At 35.8% G+C, this 22318-nt stretch overlaps 1 protein-coding gene across 2 annotated transcripts in view; it reads left to right on the top strand.

Moving 5' to 3' along the window:
- The window catches only part of dpyda.1 (dihydropyrimidine dehydrogenase a, tandem duplicate 1), a 249959-nt gene that overhangs the window by 62680 nt on the left and 164961 nt on the right, over positions 1-22318 (top strand). For both annotated transcript variants that reach the window (XR_007825666.1, XM_051098672.1), the window contains exons 4-8: positions 1172-1259; positions 9852-10013; positions 17180-17376; positions 17873-17954; positions 20753-20840. Coding sequence is in view for 1 of the 2 variants with exons in the window: in XM_051098672.1 (XP_050954629.1) it covers positions 1172-1259; positions 9852-10013; positions 17180-17376; positions 17873-17954; positions 20753-20840 (617 nt within the window). In the remaining variant the exon portion in view is untranslated. The remainder of the gene's footprint in view (positions 1-1171; positions 1260-9851; positions 10014-17179; positions 17377-17872; positions 17955-20752; positions 20841-22318) is intronic.

Below are 22318 nucleotides of genomic sequence, written 5' to 3'. Positions count from 1 at the left end.
AGAGTGCTTTTTCCTTCACAATAAGCGGAGAGGAACGCCGGCGAGAGAGAGAGAGAGATATTTATGCGAGTGTGGCTTTATGTCTTCCCGCAGCTGCTCGGTGTCCCCTCTCTGTATTAATCATCTCGCCGCAGATCAGAAGTGCGATAGGCCCGGCATCCTCCGAGATCAGCCTTCATCTCGGCGTCAAAGCCCACTCCAGACCCTCTCCCGGGCCAGGACTCCTGCAATATCCCTAATCCTTTAGGCTAAGGATAATTTATGATCAAATAAAGAAAAGCAGGTCAAAACTAATGTCACATTATGATCAGCCACCCTGGTTTATAAAAGCGGGACGGCGGCGGCGCGCGGTCCTTTGTGGCGCCGGTACCTGGCCGCCGCACTACAGTAATTACCCCACTGTCACCCCGGTAAGTGGTATTAATGGCAGCCTTGTGCACTCTACTCTGCGGCGAGCTTTGAGAATTGTGAGACGGGATTATTACGGGCATCCAGCTGCGTGTGAATCTAAACGTGCAGGTGTTGCTTTTTTTTGTGTGTGGCGCAAGTTGTGCGTTTCACATCGAAGGCGACGGGGAGGCTCGTTTGTTTCCACTTCTCCTCGGTTTGCTCTGTCGCGGTCGTATATGTCCTCCCCCCGTTTGTGCTCGTCGTAAAGGCAAAAGCACTCTTCCGAATTACTGATACATCATCTGAAGTCATTAGCGTGGTGAATTTTTAAACAGCTGTGTGTTTGTAAAATGCGAAATAATGATTGTGAGCTACAGTAGCAGCAGCCCTCCCTTTCTTTCTTCTTTCCTTCCCTCCTTCCTTCCCAGCAGCCCCAGTCGGCTGCCTCCTGTCACACGCCATTCACATCCAGGGGCCAAACGTAGCACATCCATTCTGATTGGGCATGAATATTTAATTGGGCGGCTCCAAATTATCCTATTTGTCATTCAAAACTGGTGTGTCATCAGTATGGCGTCTTTTGAGATGTAGTTGCTGGGAGAAAAGTCCTCCGGCACAAAAGCGCGGGATTGATTTCCTCTGGGTGCCGTCGAGTGTTTGTAATTGGCTGGAATGTGGCGTTCCAGTGGGGCGACGACACAAAGTTCTCTGTTCTTACTGTAAATAACTTTACTTTGCATTGCATGCGGGGTGATTCAAGCACGGTCTTGTTTTCTTGCAGATGCTTGAAGTGCGCAGATGCACCGTGTCAGAAAAGCTGCCCGACCAATCTGAACATAAAGGCCTTCATTACCAGTATTGCAAATAAGGTATGTTTGGTAACTGCAAATTGATTTTATAATAAATGTCTTGGGTATTATTTTGCTCGGTTTGCTCATGTTTCATCAAAATGTGAGCTTCTTCCAACTTTCCTTCACACTTGTATTATTAAGATGCTGTTATAGTTTTAATATATATTTAAAGTTCAAGTTAATTATTAATTATAATTAAACATTTATAAAGATTAATATTTATGTTAAAGTTTTAGTATTTTGTTTTCTTTTTTTCTTTTATTTTCTTTATTTTTTAAATATGTCTGTTTATTTTTTTTAATTCATTTTCATTTTACAGTAGTTTTGGTATTTTACTATATCAAGTTGAACTAAATGAAAATGAGAAAATTTTACGTTTAAAACATTTTTTTTTTTTGGTTAACTATAATAACCCTGGTTATATATTAATAAAACCTGCAGGTTTTACTCCATTTTTATATAAAATGCCGACCTCTGGCAGGCTACTTCCGACAGTCATTTCATGTTAACTTTCATTTGAACAAGTATTAAAATGAGAAAAAAAAAAAAAAAAAAAAAAAAAAGTCTTTATTTTTTATAAATAAATAAATAGATTTTAAATTGCCAGTGGCCTTTTAGGTTTAAATAAATATAAAAATTATTTATGTTTTTTACGTAATTTATTATATTTGTAGATAGCCAATATTTTGTTTTTAATTGTATTAAAACATATTTAAATAAATAAATGAACAAGGGTTTTTTGGTTTTTAAAGTTAAAATAAATAAATAAGTAAATGCATAAAATAAATAAATAAATAAATAAATAAATGTGTGTGTGTGTGTGTGTGTGTGCATGTGCATTTATTTATTTATTTATTTATAAAGGTTTTTTTATATAACGTACTATATTTTTAGATAGCCTATGGGATTTTTTTAATTGTATGAAATAGCAGTACCCTTTAGTTTTGTATTATTTAAATGATTATTATTTATTTATTTATTTATTTATTTTTAAGTATAGTCAATAGCCTTTACATCATACTGTAGCCTGGCAAAAATATTTAAATAAATAAATAAATAAATTAGCCAATGGCCTTTAGGGTTTTTCGTATTTAAATGAATAAATAAATAAATAAGTGTGTGTGTGAGAAGTAAAAGCTTTTTTTTATATAATTTATTATATTTTTAGATAGCCATTAAGATTTTTTTTTAAGTGTACGAAATTGAATTGTATATAATTACAGCAGTATATTATGTATATAATTTAGTTTACATCATACCTGGCAAAAACATGTATAATATATATATATATATATATATATATAATTTATTATATTTTTAGATAGCCAATAAGATTTTTTAAATTATATTAAATAGCAGTTGGCTTTAGTTTTTTTTTTTTTTTTTTTTTTTTTTTTTCTTTTCAGTTTGCGTCATACTGTACTCTGGCAAAAACATGTTTAGCTACTTTCTATTGCTAGTCAGTTGCAGGTCACATTAGAAAGAGGGGACATTGGCATTTTCAAGAGCGTTTTATTGGACAGAAATTCCTATTATACCCCTGCGCACGGAGAGTGAGTCGTCTATATTTTCGGTCCATTTTCCAGGAAGCGAAAGAGTATTTGAAATGCATATATCTACTAAAAGCTAAAATGTTTAGGAATTCACTGGCATATAGATGGCCTCAAACCTAACAGACATGGACTAAAAGCCACAAAACTTTGATTTTCATTTCATGGTGCGTCTATTTCTGGATATCATCATTTTTTTTTAGCATCTAAAAGTTGGATATAGCAAGCCAACAAGATCAGGGATACATCAGCCCAATAACAAACAACAAAACAAACAGAAAGAACTATTATCTAACTCATCACATTTCATATATTTCCCTTACGTTGTACAACAGGTTCCTAATATAAGATATGTAACTTTAATATCAAATATATTTCTGTAGAGGAAGGCATTTTTATTATGGTATTAATGTTTACATTTCGTATTGTATGAATATGAAATGTCATATTTTTCTTGCTGTGCTTTTTTCTCTTTTTTTCCCTTTTCATCTGTAGTGTGCTCTTGGGTTGATTAGATTTTTTCCAAACAGACTCCAGGGATTTCAGATGCCGCTGTATAAGTCACGTCTTATGTATGCGTGTCGTTTTATATAAAGTTCATCATGTATTTAATTAGATTAAGAAGCCTATTGCAATCCCAACTATTTCTGCATATGTGTTTTCATACTTTACAACAGCAATCCCCAACTTGATTTAAAGGGACAGTTCACCCAAAAATGAAAATTCTGTCATTAATTACTCACCCTCATGTTGTTCCAAACCTGTAAGACCTTTGTTCATCTTCAGAATGCAAATTAAAGGGGTCATTGGATGCAAAGTTCACTTTTTCATGTTGTTTGAACATTAATGTGTGTTAGCAGTATATGTACAAATTGACCCTATAATGATAAAAATCTATGCAGTGGTTTTTAATTAATCTGTACAAAAAAATCCCCTTTTTTAAATCAAGCCATTCTCAGATTCTCAGGTGTCACACCGACAGAGGCCACTCCCACGATAGTTGATTGACATGAGCGTCTTACCTCAGATCAGCTGTCACAGTCAGACCTCCGTTGTTTTGATGCCGGAGCAGGGATGTGAGTTCGACAAGAATATCTCCGATTGAGCGATTGAGGTGTTGTGTTGCTGGATGTAATAATGAACATAGTGGTCGTCATTTACTCCCGACATCTGAGCCGCTGAAGATGCAGTGGATTATGTTTGTTTGTGAAGGGAATGCGCCTCCCGATCTACATAAATGCGTCTATGTTCACGCAAATCATTCATGATCCAGCTTCACTTACAGCAGAAGTGTGTATAAGGGTTTTTTTAATGAATCTCTGCAATCACCTTTCCTAATAACGTGCTAGTTAGCAAGTTTAGCGGCTAAACGTGGCTAAAGTAAACAGGCTCGTCACTCCACGGAGAGAAGAGAGGGGCGGGGCGAGCAGAGCTCATTAACATTTAAGGCAGCCTCGACCAGAACAGGATGATTGTTGCAGAGCTGATTTTGACAAGGTAAAAAGGGTGTTGTTTTACACTACCATTGAGAATTTTTAACCAAAGTATATTATAGACTTAAATAATCATATCAACTTGTGGAAAATGGGCATCCAATGACCCCTTTAAGATATTTTTGATGAAATCCCTGCATAGACAGCAATGCAGCTGACACGTTCAAGGCCCAGAAAGGTAGTAAAGACATCATTAAAATAGTCCATGAGACATCAGGCTTAATTTTATAAAGTTTGTCAGTCAAGTCAAGTCACCTTTATTTATATACCGCCTTTAACAATACAGAATTGTGACAAGGCGGCTGTACAGTATTAAATAGGAAACAGTACATCAACAATGCCAAAGGCAACATTAAACACTCACATTATAGGTAAAGGTAGTTAATCAAAAACAATAAAATAAAATGCAATATTGTGTTAAGAGAAAGTGTCCCCAACTAAGCAAGCCAGAGGCGACAGCGGCAAGGAACCAAAACTCCATCGGTGACAAATGGAGAAAAAAACCTTGGGAGAAACCAGGCTCAGTCGGGGGGCCAGTTCTCCTCTGGCCAAAGTTCCCGTGGTCTTGTGCCGACAGCCGTCTAGGTGATGTGGTCTTTAATGTGGATCCGTCTCTGGGGCTCATCTAGTTGATGTGGACTCCGCTGACATTCAGGGCTGTAGAGGTCGTCTCTAGGTGCTGATCCACCGTCTGGGCTGGGTTCGGACTGGATCCGGGGGACTGCAGTGACCATCTGATCTGGATACGGACTGGATCTGGTGGTTAATGTGACCTCGGAATAAGAGAGAAACAGACTAATATTAGCGTAGATGCCATTCTTCTGACGATGCACCGAGTACATCGGGTGTTATGGGAAGTGTTCCCGGTTCCGGTTGACCTAATTAGTGCAGCCTAACAATCCTTTAACGGATTTGAATTATAAGAATGTGGATTTGTTATGTGTAAGCAAGGTTAAAGAGATGGGTCTTTAATCTAGATTTAAACTGACAGAGTGTGTCTGCGTCCCGAACATTGTAGGGTAGATTGTTCCAGAGTTTGGGTGCTAAATAAGAAAAAGATCTGCCGCCCGCGGTTGATTTTGATATTCTCGGTATTATCAAATTGCCAGAGTTTTGAGAACGCAGCGGACGTGAGGGACTATAATGCGATAAGAGCTCACTCAGGTACTGGGGAGCTAAACCATTCAGGGCTTTATAAGTAATTGGCAAGATTTTAAAATCTATACGATGTTTAATTTGTGCACAAAGAAAACTCAAATAACTGCTTTTTATGATCCAGTCAGTTCCAGATGGATTACATTGTTCTGGATTACATTTTGTTCCCAATGGATTACATTACATCTTGGAAATACATCACTTTACAGAAATAAAACGGTGAAATAAAATGTTGACTCAGCTTAAAGGAGAAGTTCACTTCCAGAACTTCCAGAACAATTTACAGATTATGTACTCACCCCTTGTCATCCAAGATGTTCATGTCTTTCTTTCTTCAGTCGTAATGAAATTGTTTTTTTGAATCATTTCAGGATTTTTCTCCATATAATGGACTGATATGGTAACCCAAGTTTAATGAGGCTTCAAACGATCCCAAATGCGGTTGTAAATGATCCCATCTGAGGAAGAAGGATCTTACTTAGCGAAACGATCAGTTATTTTCATTAACAAAATACAATTTAAATACTTTTTGATCTCAAACTTTCGTCTTGTCTTGCTCTCCCTGAACTCTGTGTATTCTGGATCAAGACAGTTAGGATATGTCAAAAAACTCCAATCGTATTTTCTCCCTCAACTTCAAAAATCATTTCAAAATCATCCTACATCGCTGCAGAAGTAGTGACCCAGTCTTTGCAAAGTGAACATGCAAGGAAGATCAAACACCCTTAACCAAAAAGGTAAAACAGCGATATAGGACAATTTTGATGTTGAGGGAGAACATGAGATGGGAGTTTTCCGACATACCCTAACTGTCATGAACCGGAATACATGGAGGTCAGGCTGAGTAAGACAAGACGAGCATTTGACATTAAAAAGTATATAAATTGTATTATTTTATTATTATTATTAGCTAGATATGACCCTTCTTCCTCGCTGAAATCGTTTACAACTGCATTTGGGATCGTTTGAAGCTGCATTTAAACTGCATTTTGGAAGTTCAAACTCGGGGCACCATATCAGTCCATTATATGGAGAAAAATCCTGAAATGTTTCCCTCAAAAAACATAATTTCTTTACGGCTGAAGAAAGAAAGACATGAACATCTTGGATGACAAGAGGGTGAATACATTATCTGTAAATTTTTGTTCTGGAAGTGGACTTCTCCTTTAAGAAACACAAAAGTGTTTGAATTTTTTAATCCCAGCTGGTCTCCATCTACTAAAACCCAAACCAACATCCCATACGACATCAGACCTGAGTTCTTTGTCAGGATGACATACATTGCCGTTGTAACAAACGTAATTGTGACATCCATAGCCGCGGCGGTGAACTTTGAGTTATGCTTTTAATAAGGGATCTGCTGTTGGATGCCGTGAATTATTCGCGAGGAATAATGAGTTTTTGTGCTCATTTGTTTGACTTTTGAGGGAGCGTTTTAAAGCTGTACTACAGTGGCGCTTAGGGATGCATTGCAACTGTGTATTTGAATATCAGTCATTCATTTGAAGCAGGAAAACTGACTTATACAATCAGCATTTGAATAAAGCCCATGCAGAATGGCTTTAATGTGCGGTGCTGAGAACAGTGTGTTTTCTATGCCGCGCTGTTGTTCTGTCAAGGTTTCCGTCATACCGTGCATTCTGTGAGTTTAGCGAGTGCCATTGAGGCGTTCTGGCCTTAATTCAAGGCTGTCTGAAGAAGAGAAATGTCGACTGCTTTTTTCAAAACTAGACACGTGTCAGTCAGGGGGTGATTACTGTCAGAATAGGCCTGTTGGACAAAAGAAAGAAGGAAGAGAATGAAAAGAAAGAGCACTGTGGTACTATGGAAAAGTTTTCTTTCGGTGCCACTGTTGCATGCTTGTATATGACTAGAAGTGTTAAAGGTGCTTTTATACCATGCATTAATAGAAATTAATAGTGCTTTTGAAAAACATGACTTGGGACTAATAAAAGCTGTTTTATTTTATATGGAAAGGTTTGGGCGGGGAGATACTGTTGTGATTACTTGACTCTGCTCTCAGAGTAAATGAGTCATGGCTGTATACAATGGCACTGATAGCTGAAAACTGCTATTGAAAGATGCTGCATGTTGCCTTCTTTTTTTAATTAATGGTTTTATTTAGCCAGAATATTTAAAAAAAAGTAAAAAACATTATTAAAGTTCTGAAAAATGTATTTAAGTGCATATGCAAAAAGACATTATGTAGCCTTTTTTGCAAATACAGGTAGTTTGCCATAGAAATATTATGTTTTGTAACTTATATGACTGTTATAGTGCCAGCTGTGATCCAATCTCCTTAAAACTTTGCATGCTTGTTTGCTTGTGCTCACCATGTTTTGTGAAGTTTTGAGTTTTTTTAGGCTTTATAGGATTTTGGGTAAATTCAGACAGGACTGTTTTTTAAATGACCCTGTTATAGCTTGCCAAAGGGTAAATTTCAACATTTTTTTGATAATTATTCATCTAGAGTGTCCAGAGAACTATACTGCAGTGTAGGAAAAAAAAAGTGAAAGTAGGTCATTTTCTTAATCATTTAACAAACAATTTGATTGACAGCAGTGGTTCTAGAGGCAAAGTTGTCTGGAGTGAGGTGTTCTGTCATATGATATGAATATTGCGTGTATGTGTGAAAAACTGCACAATGTATAATTGTTTACACCCTTGAAAAATGTGATATCGCCCCCCCCAGTGGCCGATTTCTTTCAAATTTCTCACAGACCTTTGGAGCCGTGAGTTGAACAGGCCACAGAGTTTTGTTCCGATTGGCCTCCGTTAACCATGTCTAATACATGCTCATAGTTCATCGGCCAATGACGGCCATGTTTTTTTTTAAATATGCAAATGTCCTTATAGATACTTGTGGCACTTCGTACCAAGACCGCGCACAGCGATTTTCATGTTGATAGGACAAATTGTTGCATAGGTATAGCCATTTTTGTGTTTTTCTTTTTACCTCTTATAGCACCACCAAGTGGCCAAGCTCCACGATTTTTGTCCTGTGACCTCATATTGAGCTCTTACATCAGTGTTCTGAGTTTGTAAAACATATCTCATTCCATTTTGGAGTTATAGGCATTTTTTTAGGCAGTTTTGTGGGATTATTTGCGATTAGTCGCAATTAATTTTAGAAAAAAAAAAACGTGATTAATTAGTTAATTTTTTTTTAATCGATTGACAGCACTAACAAAAACATGAAGTAGCAAAAAAAAGATCAATGTGCATTTCACTTAATACTATAGTGTAAAGCTAAAATTGTTATATATAGTGCTGTCAAATCGATTAATCGTGATTAATCATAATCAAAATAAAAGTTTGCGTTTACATTATATATGTGTGTCCTGTGTAAATATACACAGTACACACATATATTATGTAAACACAAACTCATATTTTGGATGTGATTATTCGTGATTAATCACGATTAATCAAGTTGACAGTACTAGTTATAACTAATTAAAAACACAGTTTTGTCACTTGAAAATTCAGCTTTGCATCACAGGAATAAATTACATAATAAAATATATTTAAATAGAAAACAGTTACTTTAAATAGTAATAAAATTTTATAATATGTCTGTTTTGCTGTGTTTGTGAGCATCTTTTTTTTTTTTAAATAGTAAAAACTATTTATTAATAGTAATTTGAATGCACTAATTACTGATTTGAAATGTTCTATGTAGACAGCTACTCTCTGCTGAATTATATACTATATTTTCTCTGTATACTATAGTATTTAGTGGAATATACATTTATATTTTTGCATGTACAACTATGCATGTAAATGCAAATACAAATAGAATTTGGCCAAATTAAGGTATCTTAAACATAATTTTGCTTCCAACTTTTTGGGAATGTTTTGATCGCTTACAATTTAAATGTAGCCATTTATTATAATATTACAATTTAAATGACCATTTTCTATTTGAATATATTTTAATATGTAATACTGTGATGCAAAGCTGAATTTTCAGCATCGTTACTCCAGTCTTCAGTGTCACATGATGGAACTGTCCATTTTTAATTTGATGGAACTAGTGGTGTCAAATCAATTATTTATGATTAATCTCATATTTTCATACAAAAACTCATATTTTGGATGCGATTAATCGTGATTAATCATGATTAATCACATCCAAAATATGAGTTTTTGTTCATGTAATACATGTGTACTGTACAGGACGCATATATATTATGTAAACACAAACTTTTAATTTCAATGCGATTAATCACGATTAATCAATTTGGCAACTCTAGACAGAACAATTTTAGCTATGTACTATAGTATTAAGTGAAACGCACATTGATCTTTTTTCAGTTTTGCTACGTTTCATTCACGTTTTTGATTTTTAAAAATGCTAGATCTAGATGCGTAGCTCGCTAGGTTTAAGACATTTGTGTTGATGTTCACAGAATTATTATGGAGCGGCTCGGACCATTCTCTCGGACAACCCGCTGGGTTTAACATGTGGCATGGTGTGTCCCACCTCAGACTTGTGTGTTGGGGGATGCAACTTATATGCATCTGAGGAAGGACCCATCAACATTGGTGGACTGCAGCAGTTTGCCACTGAGGTAAGACTTTTTCCATTATTTTTTGGGAATCGGTCCATGATTCGAAATTGTCCATATGAGCAGCACAATTCAACAATCTGCAATTGCTGAGCCAAGGCTTTGAAACGATATTTAAAGTGCATAGGAAAAAAAAATATTTCCTTTTCATTCTCTGATTTCCATTTTAGGTTTTAGTCAAACTGAATTTGTATGATCATTTTTAGCGGCTGAGAAGCCATGTGTGCCGTAGGGCAGATGGATTAGACTGCATGTGAAGGGAGAATTGCAAAAAATGAGCAACTCTGAATGCTTAAGGTTTTAGAAATCTAAAAATTGCTGCATAAGAACTGTTCCCTTGTGTTTTAGTGGAGTTAACCTGTTAGAAAACAGCGTAGTCGTGTTTGGTCGGATCCCATATGCTGTCTTGAAGAGGTTGTGTTGCGTGCCAGTGTTAATGAAGTCTCTCAGCTCAAGTCAGCAGCAGTATGAACTCATGATGTGTGACACTCTGCGCTGCCATAGCCGAGATCCGTCTCAGCGGGCCGGTCCTCTGACACGACAGACGTCAGCTTCGCCATTGGTGAGCTGACGCCGAGGACTGACTTGCCTCGTGTCAGTCAAGATGAGCTTAAGATGCCGAAACCGAAGGAAGCAGCAGATACTTCATGTCTAAAACACAAGATGATGATTTGCATTTCATGTTCAGAGGAAGTGACTGAAAAGAAGCAAGTGCTGGCAAACAGACCTGTGAGGAAATTGACAGGAAATTGTTACTTAAGCACTGCTATTATACTATTGTAAACTTAAATGCGTCGAATTTGTTTGTTCACATTGTTTTTTGTTTCAGAATAATGGAAACTTCAGATGTGTTGTTCATTAATTCATTTATGTATTTATGTTTTGCTTTGCAGGCGGTACGCAGCGCTGCACTAGCTGGTAATTAAATAGAAATGAAAGTGCGTGGGTTTGATTGCTCGACTTGACCCACGATTGTATGAACGGCTAAGTGGGAGTTTCCTGTAGCTGGTGAAGGTTGATGGTCAATGCAGTGTTCCAGCATTGCTTAAATAAATAATATAGCCACAGCGAGAACACAAAACACCTGTTCATATAGATGCTGTGCATATCACTGCAAATGCACCTTTTGTTCATATCTCTTTGTAATATGGATGTGCGATGTAATCATCCGCCATGGGATAAAAAATAAAGGGAATTACACCTTTATATCTCACAATTCTTTCTCAGAGTTTTTTCCACTGAGAAAAAAATATATTAACTTGCAAATTTATAACTGTGAGAAAAATTAACATGAAATTGCTGATTACAAATAGCAAGAAAAAAGTTATTAATTAACTTTTATTAATATACGCTATTTACAATTTTATTTTTAAGCGTCCATAGTTATTGAACAATATTAGATATTTATTTATTTATTTATTTTTTTTTTTTTTTAAGTTTTAGTTTTCATATCAGTCCATGTTAGATTTACTATATATGAGCCAGTATTGGATATTTTAAATTTGTATTTTCATGCTTATTTGCACTATTTTTATATTTAGTGACCTTTCCATAATCTACTGCACACTAAAGTTAATTTAAAAACACTAGTAATTTAATAATACTGTAAAATATAATCTTTAGCTGAAGTCATAATTTTATAATTTTATATATATATATATATATATTTTTTTTTTTTTTCCATTTAATTAATTAATTTATTTTGTTATCAAAAGGCTGGAATAATTTTTTTTTTTTTTTTTGATGTTTTAAAAGAAGTATATTATGCTAAATATATTAAAGGCATAATCTGCATTTATTTGATCAAAAATACATTAAAAATTATTTCATAAAATATTATTACAATTTAAAATGTACAATTGCGTTTTACAGTTTAGAAAGAAATATATTTAAAAATATATTTTATTCTTGTAATGACAACATCTTAACTAATATACTTAATATACATAATCTAATGAACACTAATGTTTATATAATAACATTAGTAATTTTATGACTGTTAATTATAATCTTTAGCTGAAGTCATAATTTTCTGTTTTAATGTTTTTTTCTTTTTAGTCCGTAATATAATTATTAGCTTTAAAAACAATATATATATATTGTTTTTAAAGCTAATAATTATATTACGGACTAAAAAGAAAAAAAACATTAAAACAAAAAATTATGACTTCAGCTAAAGATTATAATAGAATATATTTTGGGATTAAAAAATACCATATGTATATATATATATATATATATATATATATATATATATATATATATATATATTTTTTATAATCCCAAAATTACTAGTCAAAAGATTGGAATAATTATGATTTATTTATTTTTTTTGATGTTTTTAAAAGAAGCCTATTAAAAGAAGGCATAATTTGCATTCATATGATGAAAAGTACATAAAAAATGATTGAATAAAATATTATTACAATTTAAAATGTACAATTGCATTGTACAATTTAGAAAGAAATATATATTGTAATGACAATATAATTATATAATTAAATGTATTTTTTTAATAATTAATACAATTATCTGCTTACCACTTATATATTCTAAAAATATTCTAATATAGACCAGACATCTGAATCACACATTCAGATTTTTTTTTAAACAGTGTTTTTTTTCTCCCAGCAGTGTAAACATGTTCAAAAAAAGCAAACCCATTTAGTGTGAATAGTAGTTGAAGGTTCATTATTTAGATGCAAAAGCAGCATAAATGTTTCTGTTCTTACCTTTGTGCCTCTTTAAAGCTTCAGGGTTTCTTCTGAATGTATATGAGCGAGCACACTACAAATGCAATTTAAAAACATGCCTGCTGACATGAATAAGTTTAGCCGGCTGCGTTTCACTGTTGCCGGAGGCTTTGTTTTTCTTTACCTTAAGCAATTTGTTTGCAATTCTAACAGGTTTTCAGGGGAGCGTGTTTCTTAACTGACTGCTAGGAGGGGGAACCGACGTGCACCACAGTTCATTTCCGCCTACCTTTGTAACCCGACCCCACCTGTTCCGCACAATCACCACAGGCTAAAAAAAGGAAGCGCTTTGGCATGTTAAGTTTCATTACTTCATGACGGATAAGAAGAGCAATTACAAAAGCAGCCTCTCTCTTGTGCCGCCCACCTCTGCTGTGACTTATTAGACATCTCTGTCTAGGTGGCAGCTCCTCTCTCCTTAAATGTGAGAGGTCAGTCTGGTTATCGAGCCGATAATTAGATAACCCGAGAAAAAAGGGGCTATCACGGCCCACCGTCATTCAGTGGCTCTTCCTGTAGTCGGCCTGCAATCACAGATAACTTGGCGTCTTTTTTCAATTACACGGGAAACGCAGCGTTGGTGTCCAGAGGTGGCGGAGCACATTAGCATCTTTAGAGGAGTTTGACTAACTCCCACTCACATGCCAACGCTGCCAGTTTGAGTCATTAGGTTTGATTGAGATAGTGTTTCATAGTAAATTTATATAGCAATTATATGAACTGTTCATATTTTAATGACAGTAGTATTGAGCAACTTGCATATCAGTCACAATCAGGCCAGTTAATTCTAGGAATAATCTGTTAAAAATATAATTTTATACCACAGTTCTTTCTGGTCCTCGAATCTGATTGGCTGAGAGGAGTGCAATATTCTAGTGATAACAGCACTCCAACCATTTCATGGTTTGTATCACTCCACTTGTGGTATTTCTCATAGCAAGTGTCATTTCGGACACCCAAATCTGTTATAATTTTATAAATAAAACTGTCAAAGAATGTAGTTTTTTTTAGACAAGTATACTTGTTTAGACTTCAAATATGCAGTTTGTTAATAAAAATAACGCTATTTTGTGTCATTGTTTTCGGAGATGTGAGCTCCAGGGCGTCAGCGGCCATTCAGTGCTCATGAACCCACTGAGAGCAGCCTTACCTCGGCCAAATCTTCTGGAATTTGCCGCTGGCTCTGATGTCTCTATAGTGGTTAAACATGAGATATAATTTGTTTTGTGTCAGTCAAAATGGGCAGTCTTTGCTCTCATTAATATATTATTTGTTTCAGAGCAAATACAGTTGAAGTCAAAAGTTTACATACACCTTGCAGAATCTGCTAAATGTTAATTATTTTAACAAAATAAGAGAGATCATACAAAATGCATGTTATTTTTTATTTAGTACTGACCTGAATAAGATATTTCACATAAATACATATAGTCCACAAGAGAAAATAATAGTTGAATTTATAAAAGTTCAAATGTTTACATACACTTGATTCTTAGTACTGTGTTTTTACCTGGATGATCCACAGCAGGGTTTTTTTTTTTTTTTGTAGTGATAGTTGTTCCCTTGTTTGTCCTTTAATAGTTCAACTGCCCGCAGTTCTTCAGAGAAATCTTTCAAGTTCCACAAATTTATTGTTTTTTTCAGCATTTCAGCATTCTTTGGTTTATTGTGTATTTGAACCCTTTCCAACAATGACTTTATGATTTTGAGATCCATCTTATGACACTGAAAACAACTGTAGGACTCATATGCAACTATTACAAACACTTACTGAGGCTCCAGAAGGAAAAAAAACAATGCATTAAGCCAGAGGGTGAAAACTTTTGAACAGAATAAAGATGTGCACACTTTTCTTATTTTGCCTAAATATTATATTTTTTCATTTAGTACTGCCCTTCAGAAGCTATAGAAGGTAGTTACATGTTTCCCAGAAGACAAAATAAGTTAAATTTACCCTTATCTTCAAATTCAAAAAGTTTTCACCCCTAGGCTCTTAACGCATTGTTTTTCCTTCTGGAGCATCAGTGAGCATTTGAACCTTCTGTAATAGTTGCATATGAGTCCCTCAGTTGTCCTCGGTGTGAAAAGATGGATCTCAAAATCATACATTCATTGCTGGAAAGGATCAAATACACAAAAATGCTGAAAAACCATTGGAAGGTTAACCATTTTGGACAAACAAGGGACTCAAAACAAAACAAGCCCAGCTGAGGATCATTTAGGTAACAACGCAGCATTAAGAATCAAGCGTATGTAAACTTTTGAACAGGGTCATTTTTATAAATGTAATTATTATTTTCTCTTGTGGACTATATGTAAATGTCTTTTATTTGAAATAACTTATTCAGGTCAGTACTAAATAAAAAATACCATGCATTTTGTATGATCCCTCTTATTTTGGTAAAATAATAAACATTTTGCAGATTTGCAAAGTGTATGTAAACTTTTGACCTTAACTAGTTTTGGCCGAGGGCAAAATCTCATCATGTTATATTTTTATTTTAGTTTCACATTACTTCTGCTGATCTAATGAATATTATGATATTTAGTCTAGCCAGCATCTTGTTCAGAAGAGGTTGTTTGCATGTCTGTGGGGCTAATGCATCCCCAGGTACCTTTTACCTTCATAAATTCTGGCTTGCTGCCACATGACTTTTCAGGTGTAGTCTGAAGTCCATCGTTCAAATGTAGCCATTCTAATCTGTCAAGAGACAAGGTTGTGCTTTGAATTGCCGCATTGTTTGTTTCATTGAAACCACAATAATAGAAGAGTCTCTAAACTGCTCTTAGGGATTATTAAAAATGCATTGTCATATAGCAATTTGGTCTTCACAGTCCATGAAACTCATGAATAACTATATTAATATCACCTATATTGTTGCCTGTTCAGGCATAATATTATATTAACAGTGCAGGCTTTTACATATGGATCTGGCTAATCTTATTAGTAAGACAAAGCATCAGCCCTTCTATTTTACTACTTGTAATGGATATACCGCCACAGGCTCCTCATTAATGCCTGTTTGGATAACTTGCTGTGTTTTTTATGTATCTGCTAACTATCTTTATGTTGATGTCTTCATCTGCGTTAAGAACTCTGGCTCAATGAATGAGTTTCTGTAATTCCTTTTCCTTTGTCTTCTCATTTGGGTCCTGTTCTAAGAAGCTGAATGAGTTCTTTGTGTCGCTTTTGTCTTAGCGCCTATGAGTGGGCTTTCTGCTTTGGATTTTAATAGTGAAGTGATGAATCAAATTGCTGCATGGTTTATGTATTCATGTGTGTCATGTTTTTTTTTTTTTTTTTCTCCTCAGGCAAATTAAGAGCATGTTAGACTCTGCATCCAGGCAGACTCTCCAAGCTTGTGTGTTTCAAAGACGTTTCTCAATAGAGGCAATATCACTTTTGGCCTCTGAATATGAGAGTGGTGTTTGTCACAGCAAGGCAGGTGGATGGATAGATAGATAGATAGATAGATAGATAGATAGATAGATAGATAGATGAATGGGTAGATAGATTGATAGGTGGATAAGTTAATGGATTGATGGATAGTTAGGTGGATAGATAGATTGATGATGGATGGATGGATGGGTGGATGGATGGATGATAGGTGGATGGATGATAGGTGGATAGATAGGTAGATAGATTGATAGGTAGGTGGATAGGTTAATGGATGGATGGGTAGATGGATGGACAGATGGATGGATAGGTAGATTAATAGGTAGGTGGATAGGTTCATGGATGGATGGATAGATAGGTCGATAAATGGGTAGATATGTTGATGGATGGATGGATGGATGGATGGGTAGATAGGTAGATAGGTGGATGTGTTGATGGATTGGTAGGTGGATAGATAGGCTGATGGATGGACGGATGTATGGACAGATGGATAGATAGGTGAATAGATTGATAGGTAGGTGGATAGTAGGTAAATAGATAGGTAGATATGTTGATGGATGGATGGACTGATGGGTAGATGGATAGACATGGATGGATAGATAGGTAGATAGGTTGATAGGTAGGTGGATAGGTTAATGGATGGATAGGTAGGTGGATAGATAGGTAGATTGATGGATGGATAGATAGGTTAATAGGTAGGTGATGCATCGATGGATAGGTAGGTGGATAGATAGATTGATGATGGATGGATGGACGGATGGATAGATAGGTGGATAATATAAATAGATGAATGGATGCATGGATGGATAGATAGGTAGATAGATAAATAGATTGATAGGCAGGTGGATAGGTGGATGGATAGATAGTTTAATCTGGTCTTTTCAGCAAGTTTACCATCTTGAATCCATTGTAGGTTTTCTGATGGTTCTGACAATCAATCAGAATCATAAAAATGTCTTCATTTTCCCAATGAAGGTACAATTATGCACATGCGTTGCATTTCTTCTGCTGTGTTGCAGGTGTTCAAACAAATGGGTGTTCCTCAGATACGGAATCCCGATCTCCCGCCTCCAAATCAGATTCCTGAGAGCTATCACTCTAAAATAGCTCTGATCGGCTGCGGCCCTGCCAGCATCAGCTGCGCCTCATTCCTGGCCCGCTTGGGATACGACGACATCACCATTTTCGAGAAGCAGAGGTTCATCGGAGGACTGAGGTCTGTAATTACTCTGACCCGTGGTTCATACTCAGAATTCTCATCCTGTATCTAAGATGGTCCACTAAAGGGCATTGTTGATCCGGCCAGCCACAATCAATATGGGGCACATTGTAGAAGGTCAGAATAATTAATGAATGGTCTCTGTAATTGGGAATATTCATCTTTCAAATGCCGAGTTGGGATGAGGTTATCAATTACACGCTGTTGCATCTCCACCGCTGTTTAGTTTAACCAGCATGTCGATTGCATACAGGGGGTCTTGAATATCCAATGCAACTCAAATCCCAGCAGTCTCCGGTAGTAGAGACAAGACTCTGGGGTAGTGTTGGCATTTAGACCGGCACAGTTGAAGACTAAAGAACCTATAACATAAGAAAGAATCCTTAGCATGGGGTAGAATATTTCGGTTTTCTTCCCCTAACTTCTCGTCTCTCTAAGGGACTCCTTCTTATCTCCCTTTTCTTCTCATTCCATTTTTTCTTTTGTTTTTCAGCTCTTCTGAGATCCCGCAATTCCGCTTGCCGTACGACGTGGTTCAGTTCGAGGTGGATTTGATGAAAGACTTGGGAGTGAAGGTAATGAAAGCTGTCCCTGTCCTACCCCTCCTTCATGCCCCTGTGCACTCCCACCTGCCCCTTTTGAAGCCGAGAAGGGCGAGAGGTCTCAGGGAGGATCAGCGGTCCAAATGTCAGCCGCGTTAATAAAGAACAATTAAAAGTTGCATTAGGGGTGGCAGACAGCGGCGCGCGAGCACCTCGGGGCTGCACGCGCTTGTCTGTTTGTTTCCTGAATGCTTCAGCTACGGGAAAGGGCAATCAATAGTCGTCATCCGGCACACCTGCTCAGGATTCATTTTACACAGGAAATGCTTTTTTCCGCAGTTCGTGAAGAGCTGAGGATGATTGGGAGGGGGGTGAGATGACAGATTTGCATGTTCCCTCAGTACCTATAAACAGAATCGGGAGAGCGGGAGTGGATGTAAGGCTCTGGAGGAGGACAGACACTTTTCCAACGTCTTTTCCGCTGACACAAGAAGTATTCAGATACGCCCCCCTGTGAAACAGACACGGTTTTACAGGCCTTCAACTGAGCTTTGTTTTTTCCCTCTCTCTTTCTTGTTCTTTCGTTTCCTTTCTTCCCTCCTTTCGTCTTATCTAGAGTTTTTTCATTTCTCGTATACACAAGAAAGAGTTAAAGACGCCAACATGAAAACTCAAACAGACATGCTTCTTTCCTTATTTTCTTCATTCCTTTCTTCCTTTCTTCCTTTTGTCCATACATCAGTCTGTCTGTCATTCCCTCCTTCCTTCCTAACTTCCCACCATCCATCGTTCCTTCTTTTCCATTCTTTCTTCCTTCCTTGCAATCTTTCCTTTTCTTTTTCTTTCTTCTTCTCCTCCTACTTTTTTTTACTGACCTTCCCTTGCTTTTCTTTTACTTTCTTTTCTTGACTTTTCATTTTTTTCCTAAAAGAGATTCAGATGTCTTCATGAGACCTCAAACAAGACTTCCTTTTCATTTGTTCTTTCTTTTGTTCATTTACTTTTTCTTTCTTTTGTTAGTTTTCTTTTTATCATTTTTTTCTTTCTTTCTTTCTTTCTTTCTTTCTTTCTTTCTTTCTTTCTTTCTTTTATCTTTCTTTCTTTCTCTTTCTTTCTTTGATTAATTTCCTCTCATTCTTTCTGTTGTTAGTTATCTTTTTATCATTTTCTTTCTTTTTCTTTTTCTTTCTTTCTTTCTTTCTTTCTTTCTTTCTTTCTTTCTTTCTTTCTTTCTTTCTTTCTTTCTTTCTCATCCTTTTCATTCATTCACTCTTTCTTTCTTTTTCTTTTTCTTTTTCATTCATTCACTCCTTTCTTTCTTTTTCTTTTTTCTTTCTCATCCTTTTCATTCATTCACTCTTTCTTTTTCTTTCTTTCTCTTTCATTCATTCACTCTTTCTTTCTTTTTCTTTCTTTCTCTTTCATTCATTCACTCCTTTCTTTCTTTCTTTCTTTCTTTCTCATCCTTTTCATTCATTCACTCTTTCTTTCTCTTTCTTTCTCTTTCATTCATTCACTCCTTTCTTTCTTTCTTTCTTTCTTTCTCTTTCATTCATTCACTCCTTTCTTTCTCATCCTTTTCATTCATTCACTCTTTCTTTCTTTCTTTCTTTCTTTCTTTCTTTCTTTCTTTCTTTCTTTCTTTCGTTGATTTGTTTTCTCATCCTTTTCATTCATTCTTTCTTTTGTTGGTTTCCTTTTTTATCATTTTCTTTCTTTCTTTCTTTCTTTCTTTCTTTCTTTCTTTCTTTCTTTCTTTCTTTCTTTCTTTCTCTTTCATTCATTCACTCCTTTCTTTCTTTCTTTCTTTCTCATCCTTTTCATTCATTCACTTTTTCTCTTTCTTTCTTTCTTTCTTTTTCTTTCTTACTTTCTTTCTGTCTTTCTTTCTTTCTTTCTTTCTTTCTTTCTTTCTTTCTTTCTTTCTTTCTTTCTTTCCTTGATTTGTTTCCTCATCCTTTTCATTCATTCTTTCTTTTGTTGGTTTCCTTTTTTATCATTTTCTTTCTTTCTTTCTTTCTTTCTTTCTTTCTTTCTCATCCTTTTCATTCATTCACTTTTTCTCTTTCTTTCTTTCTTACTTTCTTTCTTTCCGTCTTTCTTTCTTTCTTTCTTTCTTTCTTTTGTTGATTTGTTTCCTCATCCTTTTCATTCATTCTTTCTTTTGTTGGTTTCCTTTTTATCATTTTCTTTCTTTCTTTCTTTCTTTCTTTCTTTCTTTCTTTCTTTCTTTCTTTCTTTCTTTCTTTCTTTCTGTCTTTCTTTCTTTCTTTCTTATCCTTTTCATTCATTAATTCAGATGACCTTCTCTTCTGTTTCTTTTACTTTCTTTTCTTGACTCTTTTTGCCTAAAAAAGATATGCCTTCCTGAGACTTCAAACAAGACCTCCTTTTTTCTTTTTTCCTTTTTGCTTTTCTTTTCTTTTCTTTTCTTTTCTTTTCTTTTCTTTTTTTCTTTTCCTTACCTTTCCTTACTTACCTTGCCTTCTTTTAGTAGGCTTTTCCTGTTTTTCCACTGACATATGAAGGATTCAGAGACACCCTCCTGAGACCTCTAACAGACATGATTTTACAGACCTTCAAATGAGCTTCTTTCTTTCATTCTTTCTTTCTTGTTTGTTTTGTTGCTTCTTTCTTTCTTGTTTTTTTTCTCTGCAGACAGAGACTTTTCCAAACGTCTTTTGCGCTGCCACAAGATGAATTCAGAGATGCCCTCCTGCAATCTCAAACAGGCCCCGTTTTACATGCCTTCAGATGAGCTTCTGGTCTTTCATGGAGCATTTCTGTGGTCTTGCTTCTATTGATATGGCTTGTTTTGAACTCTATTTCAGATTGTCTGTGACCGAGGACTCGGCCAAGATGGAATGACGCTTCTCTCGCTGAAGGAGGAGGGATTCAAAGCTGTGTTCATTGGAATCGGTCAGTTTATATGCATCTTCACACATTGTCTTGTTGTCTATTATGTGGACAGACAGGCATGTACACAGAAAAAATGGAGAAAGCCTCTTTTTCTCTGAATCACTGGCAGCTCTCTGGCTCCCTGTCCGTGTTAATGGCTGTGGATGATCCACTTGACAATTTCTCCCCCTCTACCAGTAACCCTATTCACATCTCATTTTCCGCCCGACTCCTTGAGCTGCCGCTGTTTTTTACTGAGCTAACCTAACAGTGCATGGTCGGGCTGCCCACTGCTTCTCAATGGACGACACCCTGGTTTCTCATCAGATCCCTCTGCCCTGTTCTCTTCCAGCTGAGCCATTCACTGCCATTACATGTTGACCCTCAATGCTCCTCGGCATCTTCTAGTATCATGTGAGTCCCAGGACTCAATCCTGCTCGAACAACAGCAGGAACAACTCTTATCTTTAAGAGTTGATACAGCCATTAAACTTATGTTTATATAACTTATGTTTGTATTTGTATAACCTCTTATGTTTGTTGGCTTCTTTCTTTCTTTTTTCTTTCTTTCTTTCTTTCTTTTTCATTTGTTTCTCCTGTTTCTTTTCTCCTTTCTTTTTTTCTTTACCTTGATTTTCTTTCATTCATTCATTCATTCATTCATTCAGTCCTACTATGATTTTTTTGCCTTTCTTCTTTTTTAATTGTCTGTTTAAACCTTCCTTCCTTTGACTATTAATTTCCTTTCCTTTCCTTTCCTTTCCTTTCCTTTCCTTTCCTTTCCTTTCCTTTCCTTTCCTTTCCTTTCCTTTCCTTTCCTTTCCTTTCCTTTCCTTTCCTTTCCTTTCCTCATTACATCTTTTCCTTCTGCTGTATTTCCTTCCTTCCCTCTCTCTCATTTTCTTTCTTTCATTTTTAATTTTTGTCCTTTCCTTTTCTTTCCTTTCCTTTTTACTGTTGCTTTATTTCCTTCTTTCTCTCCCTTTTCTTCCTCTCCTTTCATTTTTTCCCTCAACATTTTCTTTTCTTCCTTCTTCCCTGTGCTGTATTTTCTTCCTTCCCTTCTCCTCCTTTCGTTTTTCATCCTTATGTTCTTGCATTCTTCCTGTTTCCTTCATTTTTCCTTTTCTTTTCTTCTCTTTTATTTTCTTTCATTTTTACTGTTGCTTTATTTCCTTCTATCTCTCCCTTTCCTCCTTCTCCTTTCGTTTTTCCCTTAACCTTTTCTTTTCTTCCTTCTTTTTCTGTTTGTTAATTTCCTTTCCTTTCCTTTCATTTCCTTTCCTCACTTCATCCTTTCCTTCTTCCCTGTTCTGTATTTCCTTCCTTCCCTCTCTCTCCTTCTCCTTCCTTCGCTTTTTCATCTTTGTTCTTGCCTTCTTCCCTTCCTCTTTCCTTTCCTTTCCTTTCCTTTCCTTTCCTTTCCTTTCCTTTCCTTTCCTTTCCTTTCCTTTCCTTTCCTTTACTTTCCTCTCCTCTCCTTTCCTTTGCTTTATTTT

This window comes from Labeo rohita, chromosome 24 (assembly GCF_022985175.1).
Source record: "Labeo rohita strain BAU-BD-2019 chromosome 24, IGBB_LRoh.1.0, whole genome shotgun sequence".
In the NCBI taxonomy this organism is placed as follows: Eukaryota; Metazoa; Chordata; class Actinopteri; order Cypriniformes; family Cyprinidae; genus Labeo; species Labeo rohita.
This window is presented reverse-complemented; position numbering and strand designations above follow the sequence as displayed.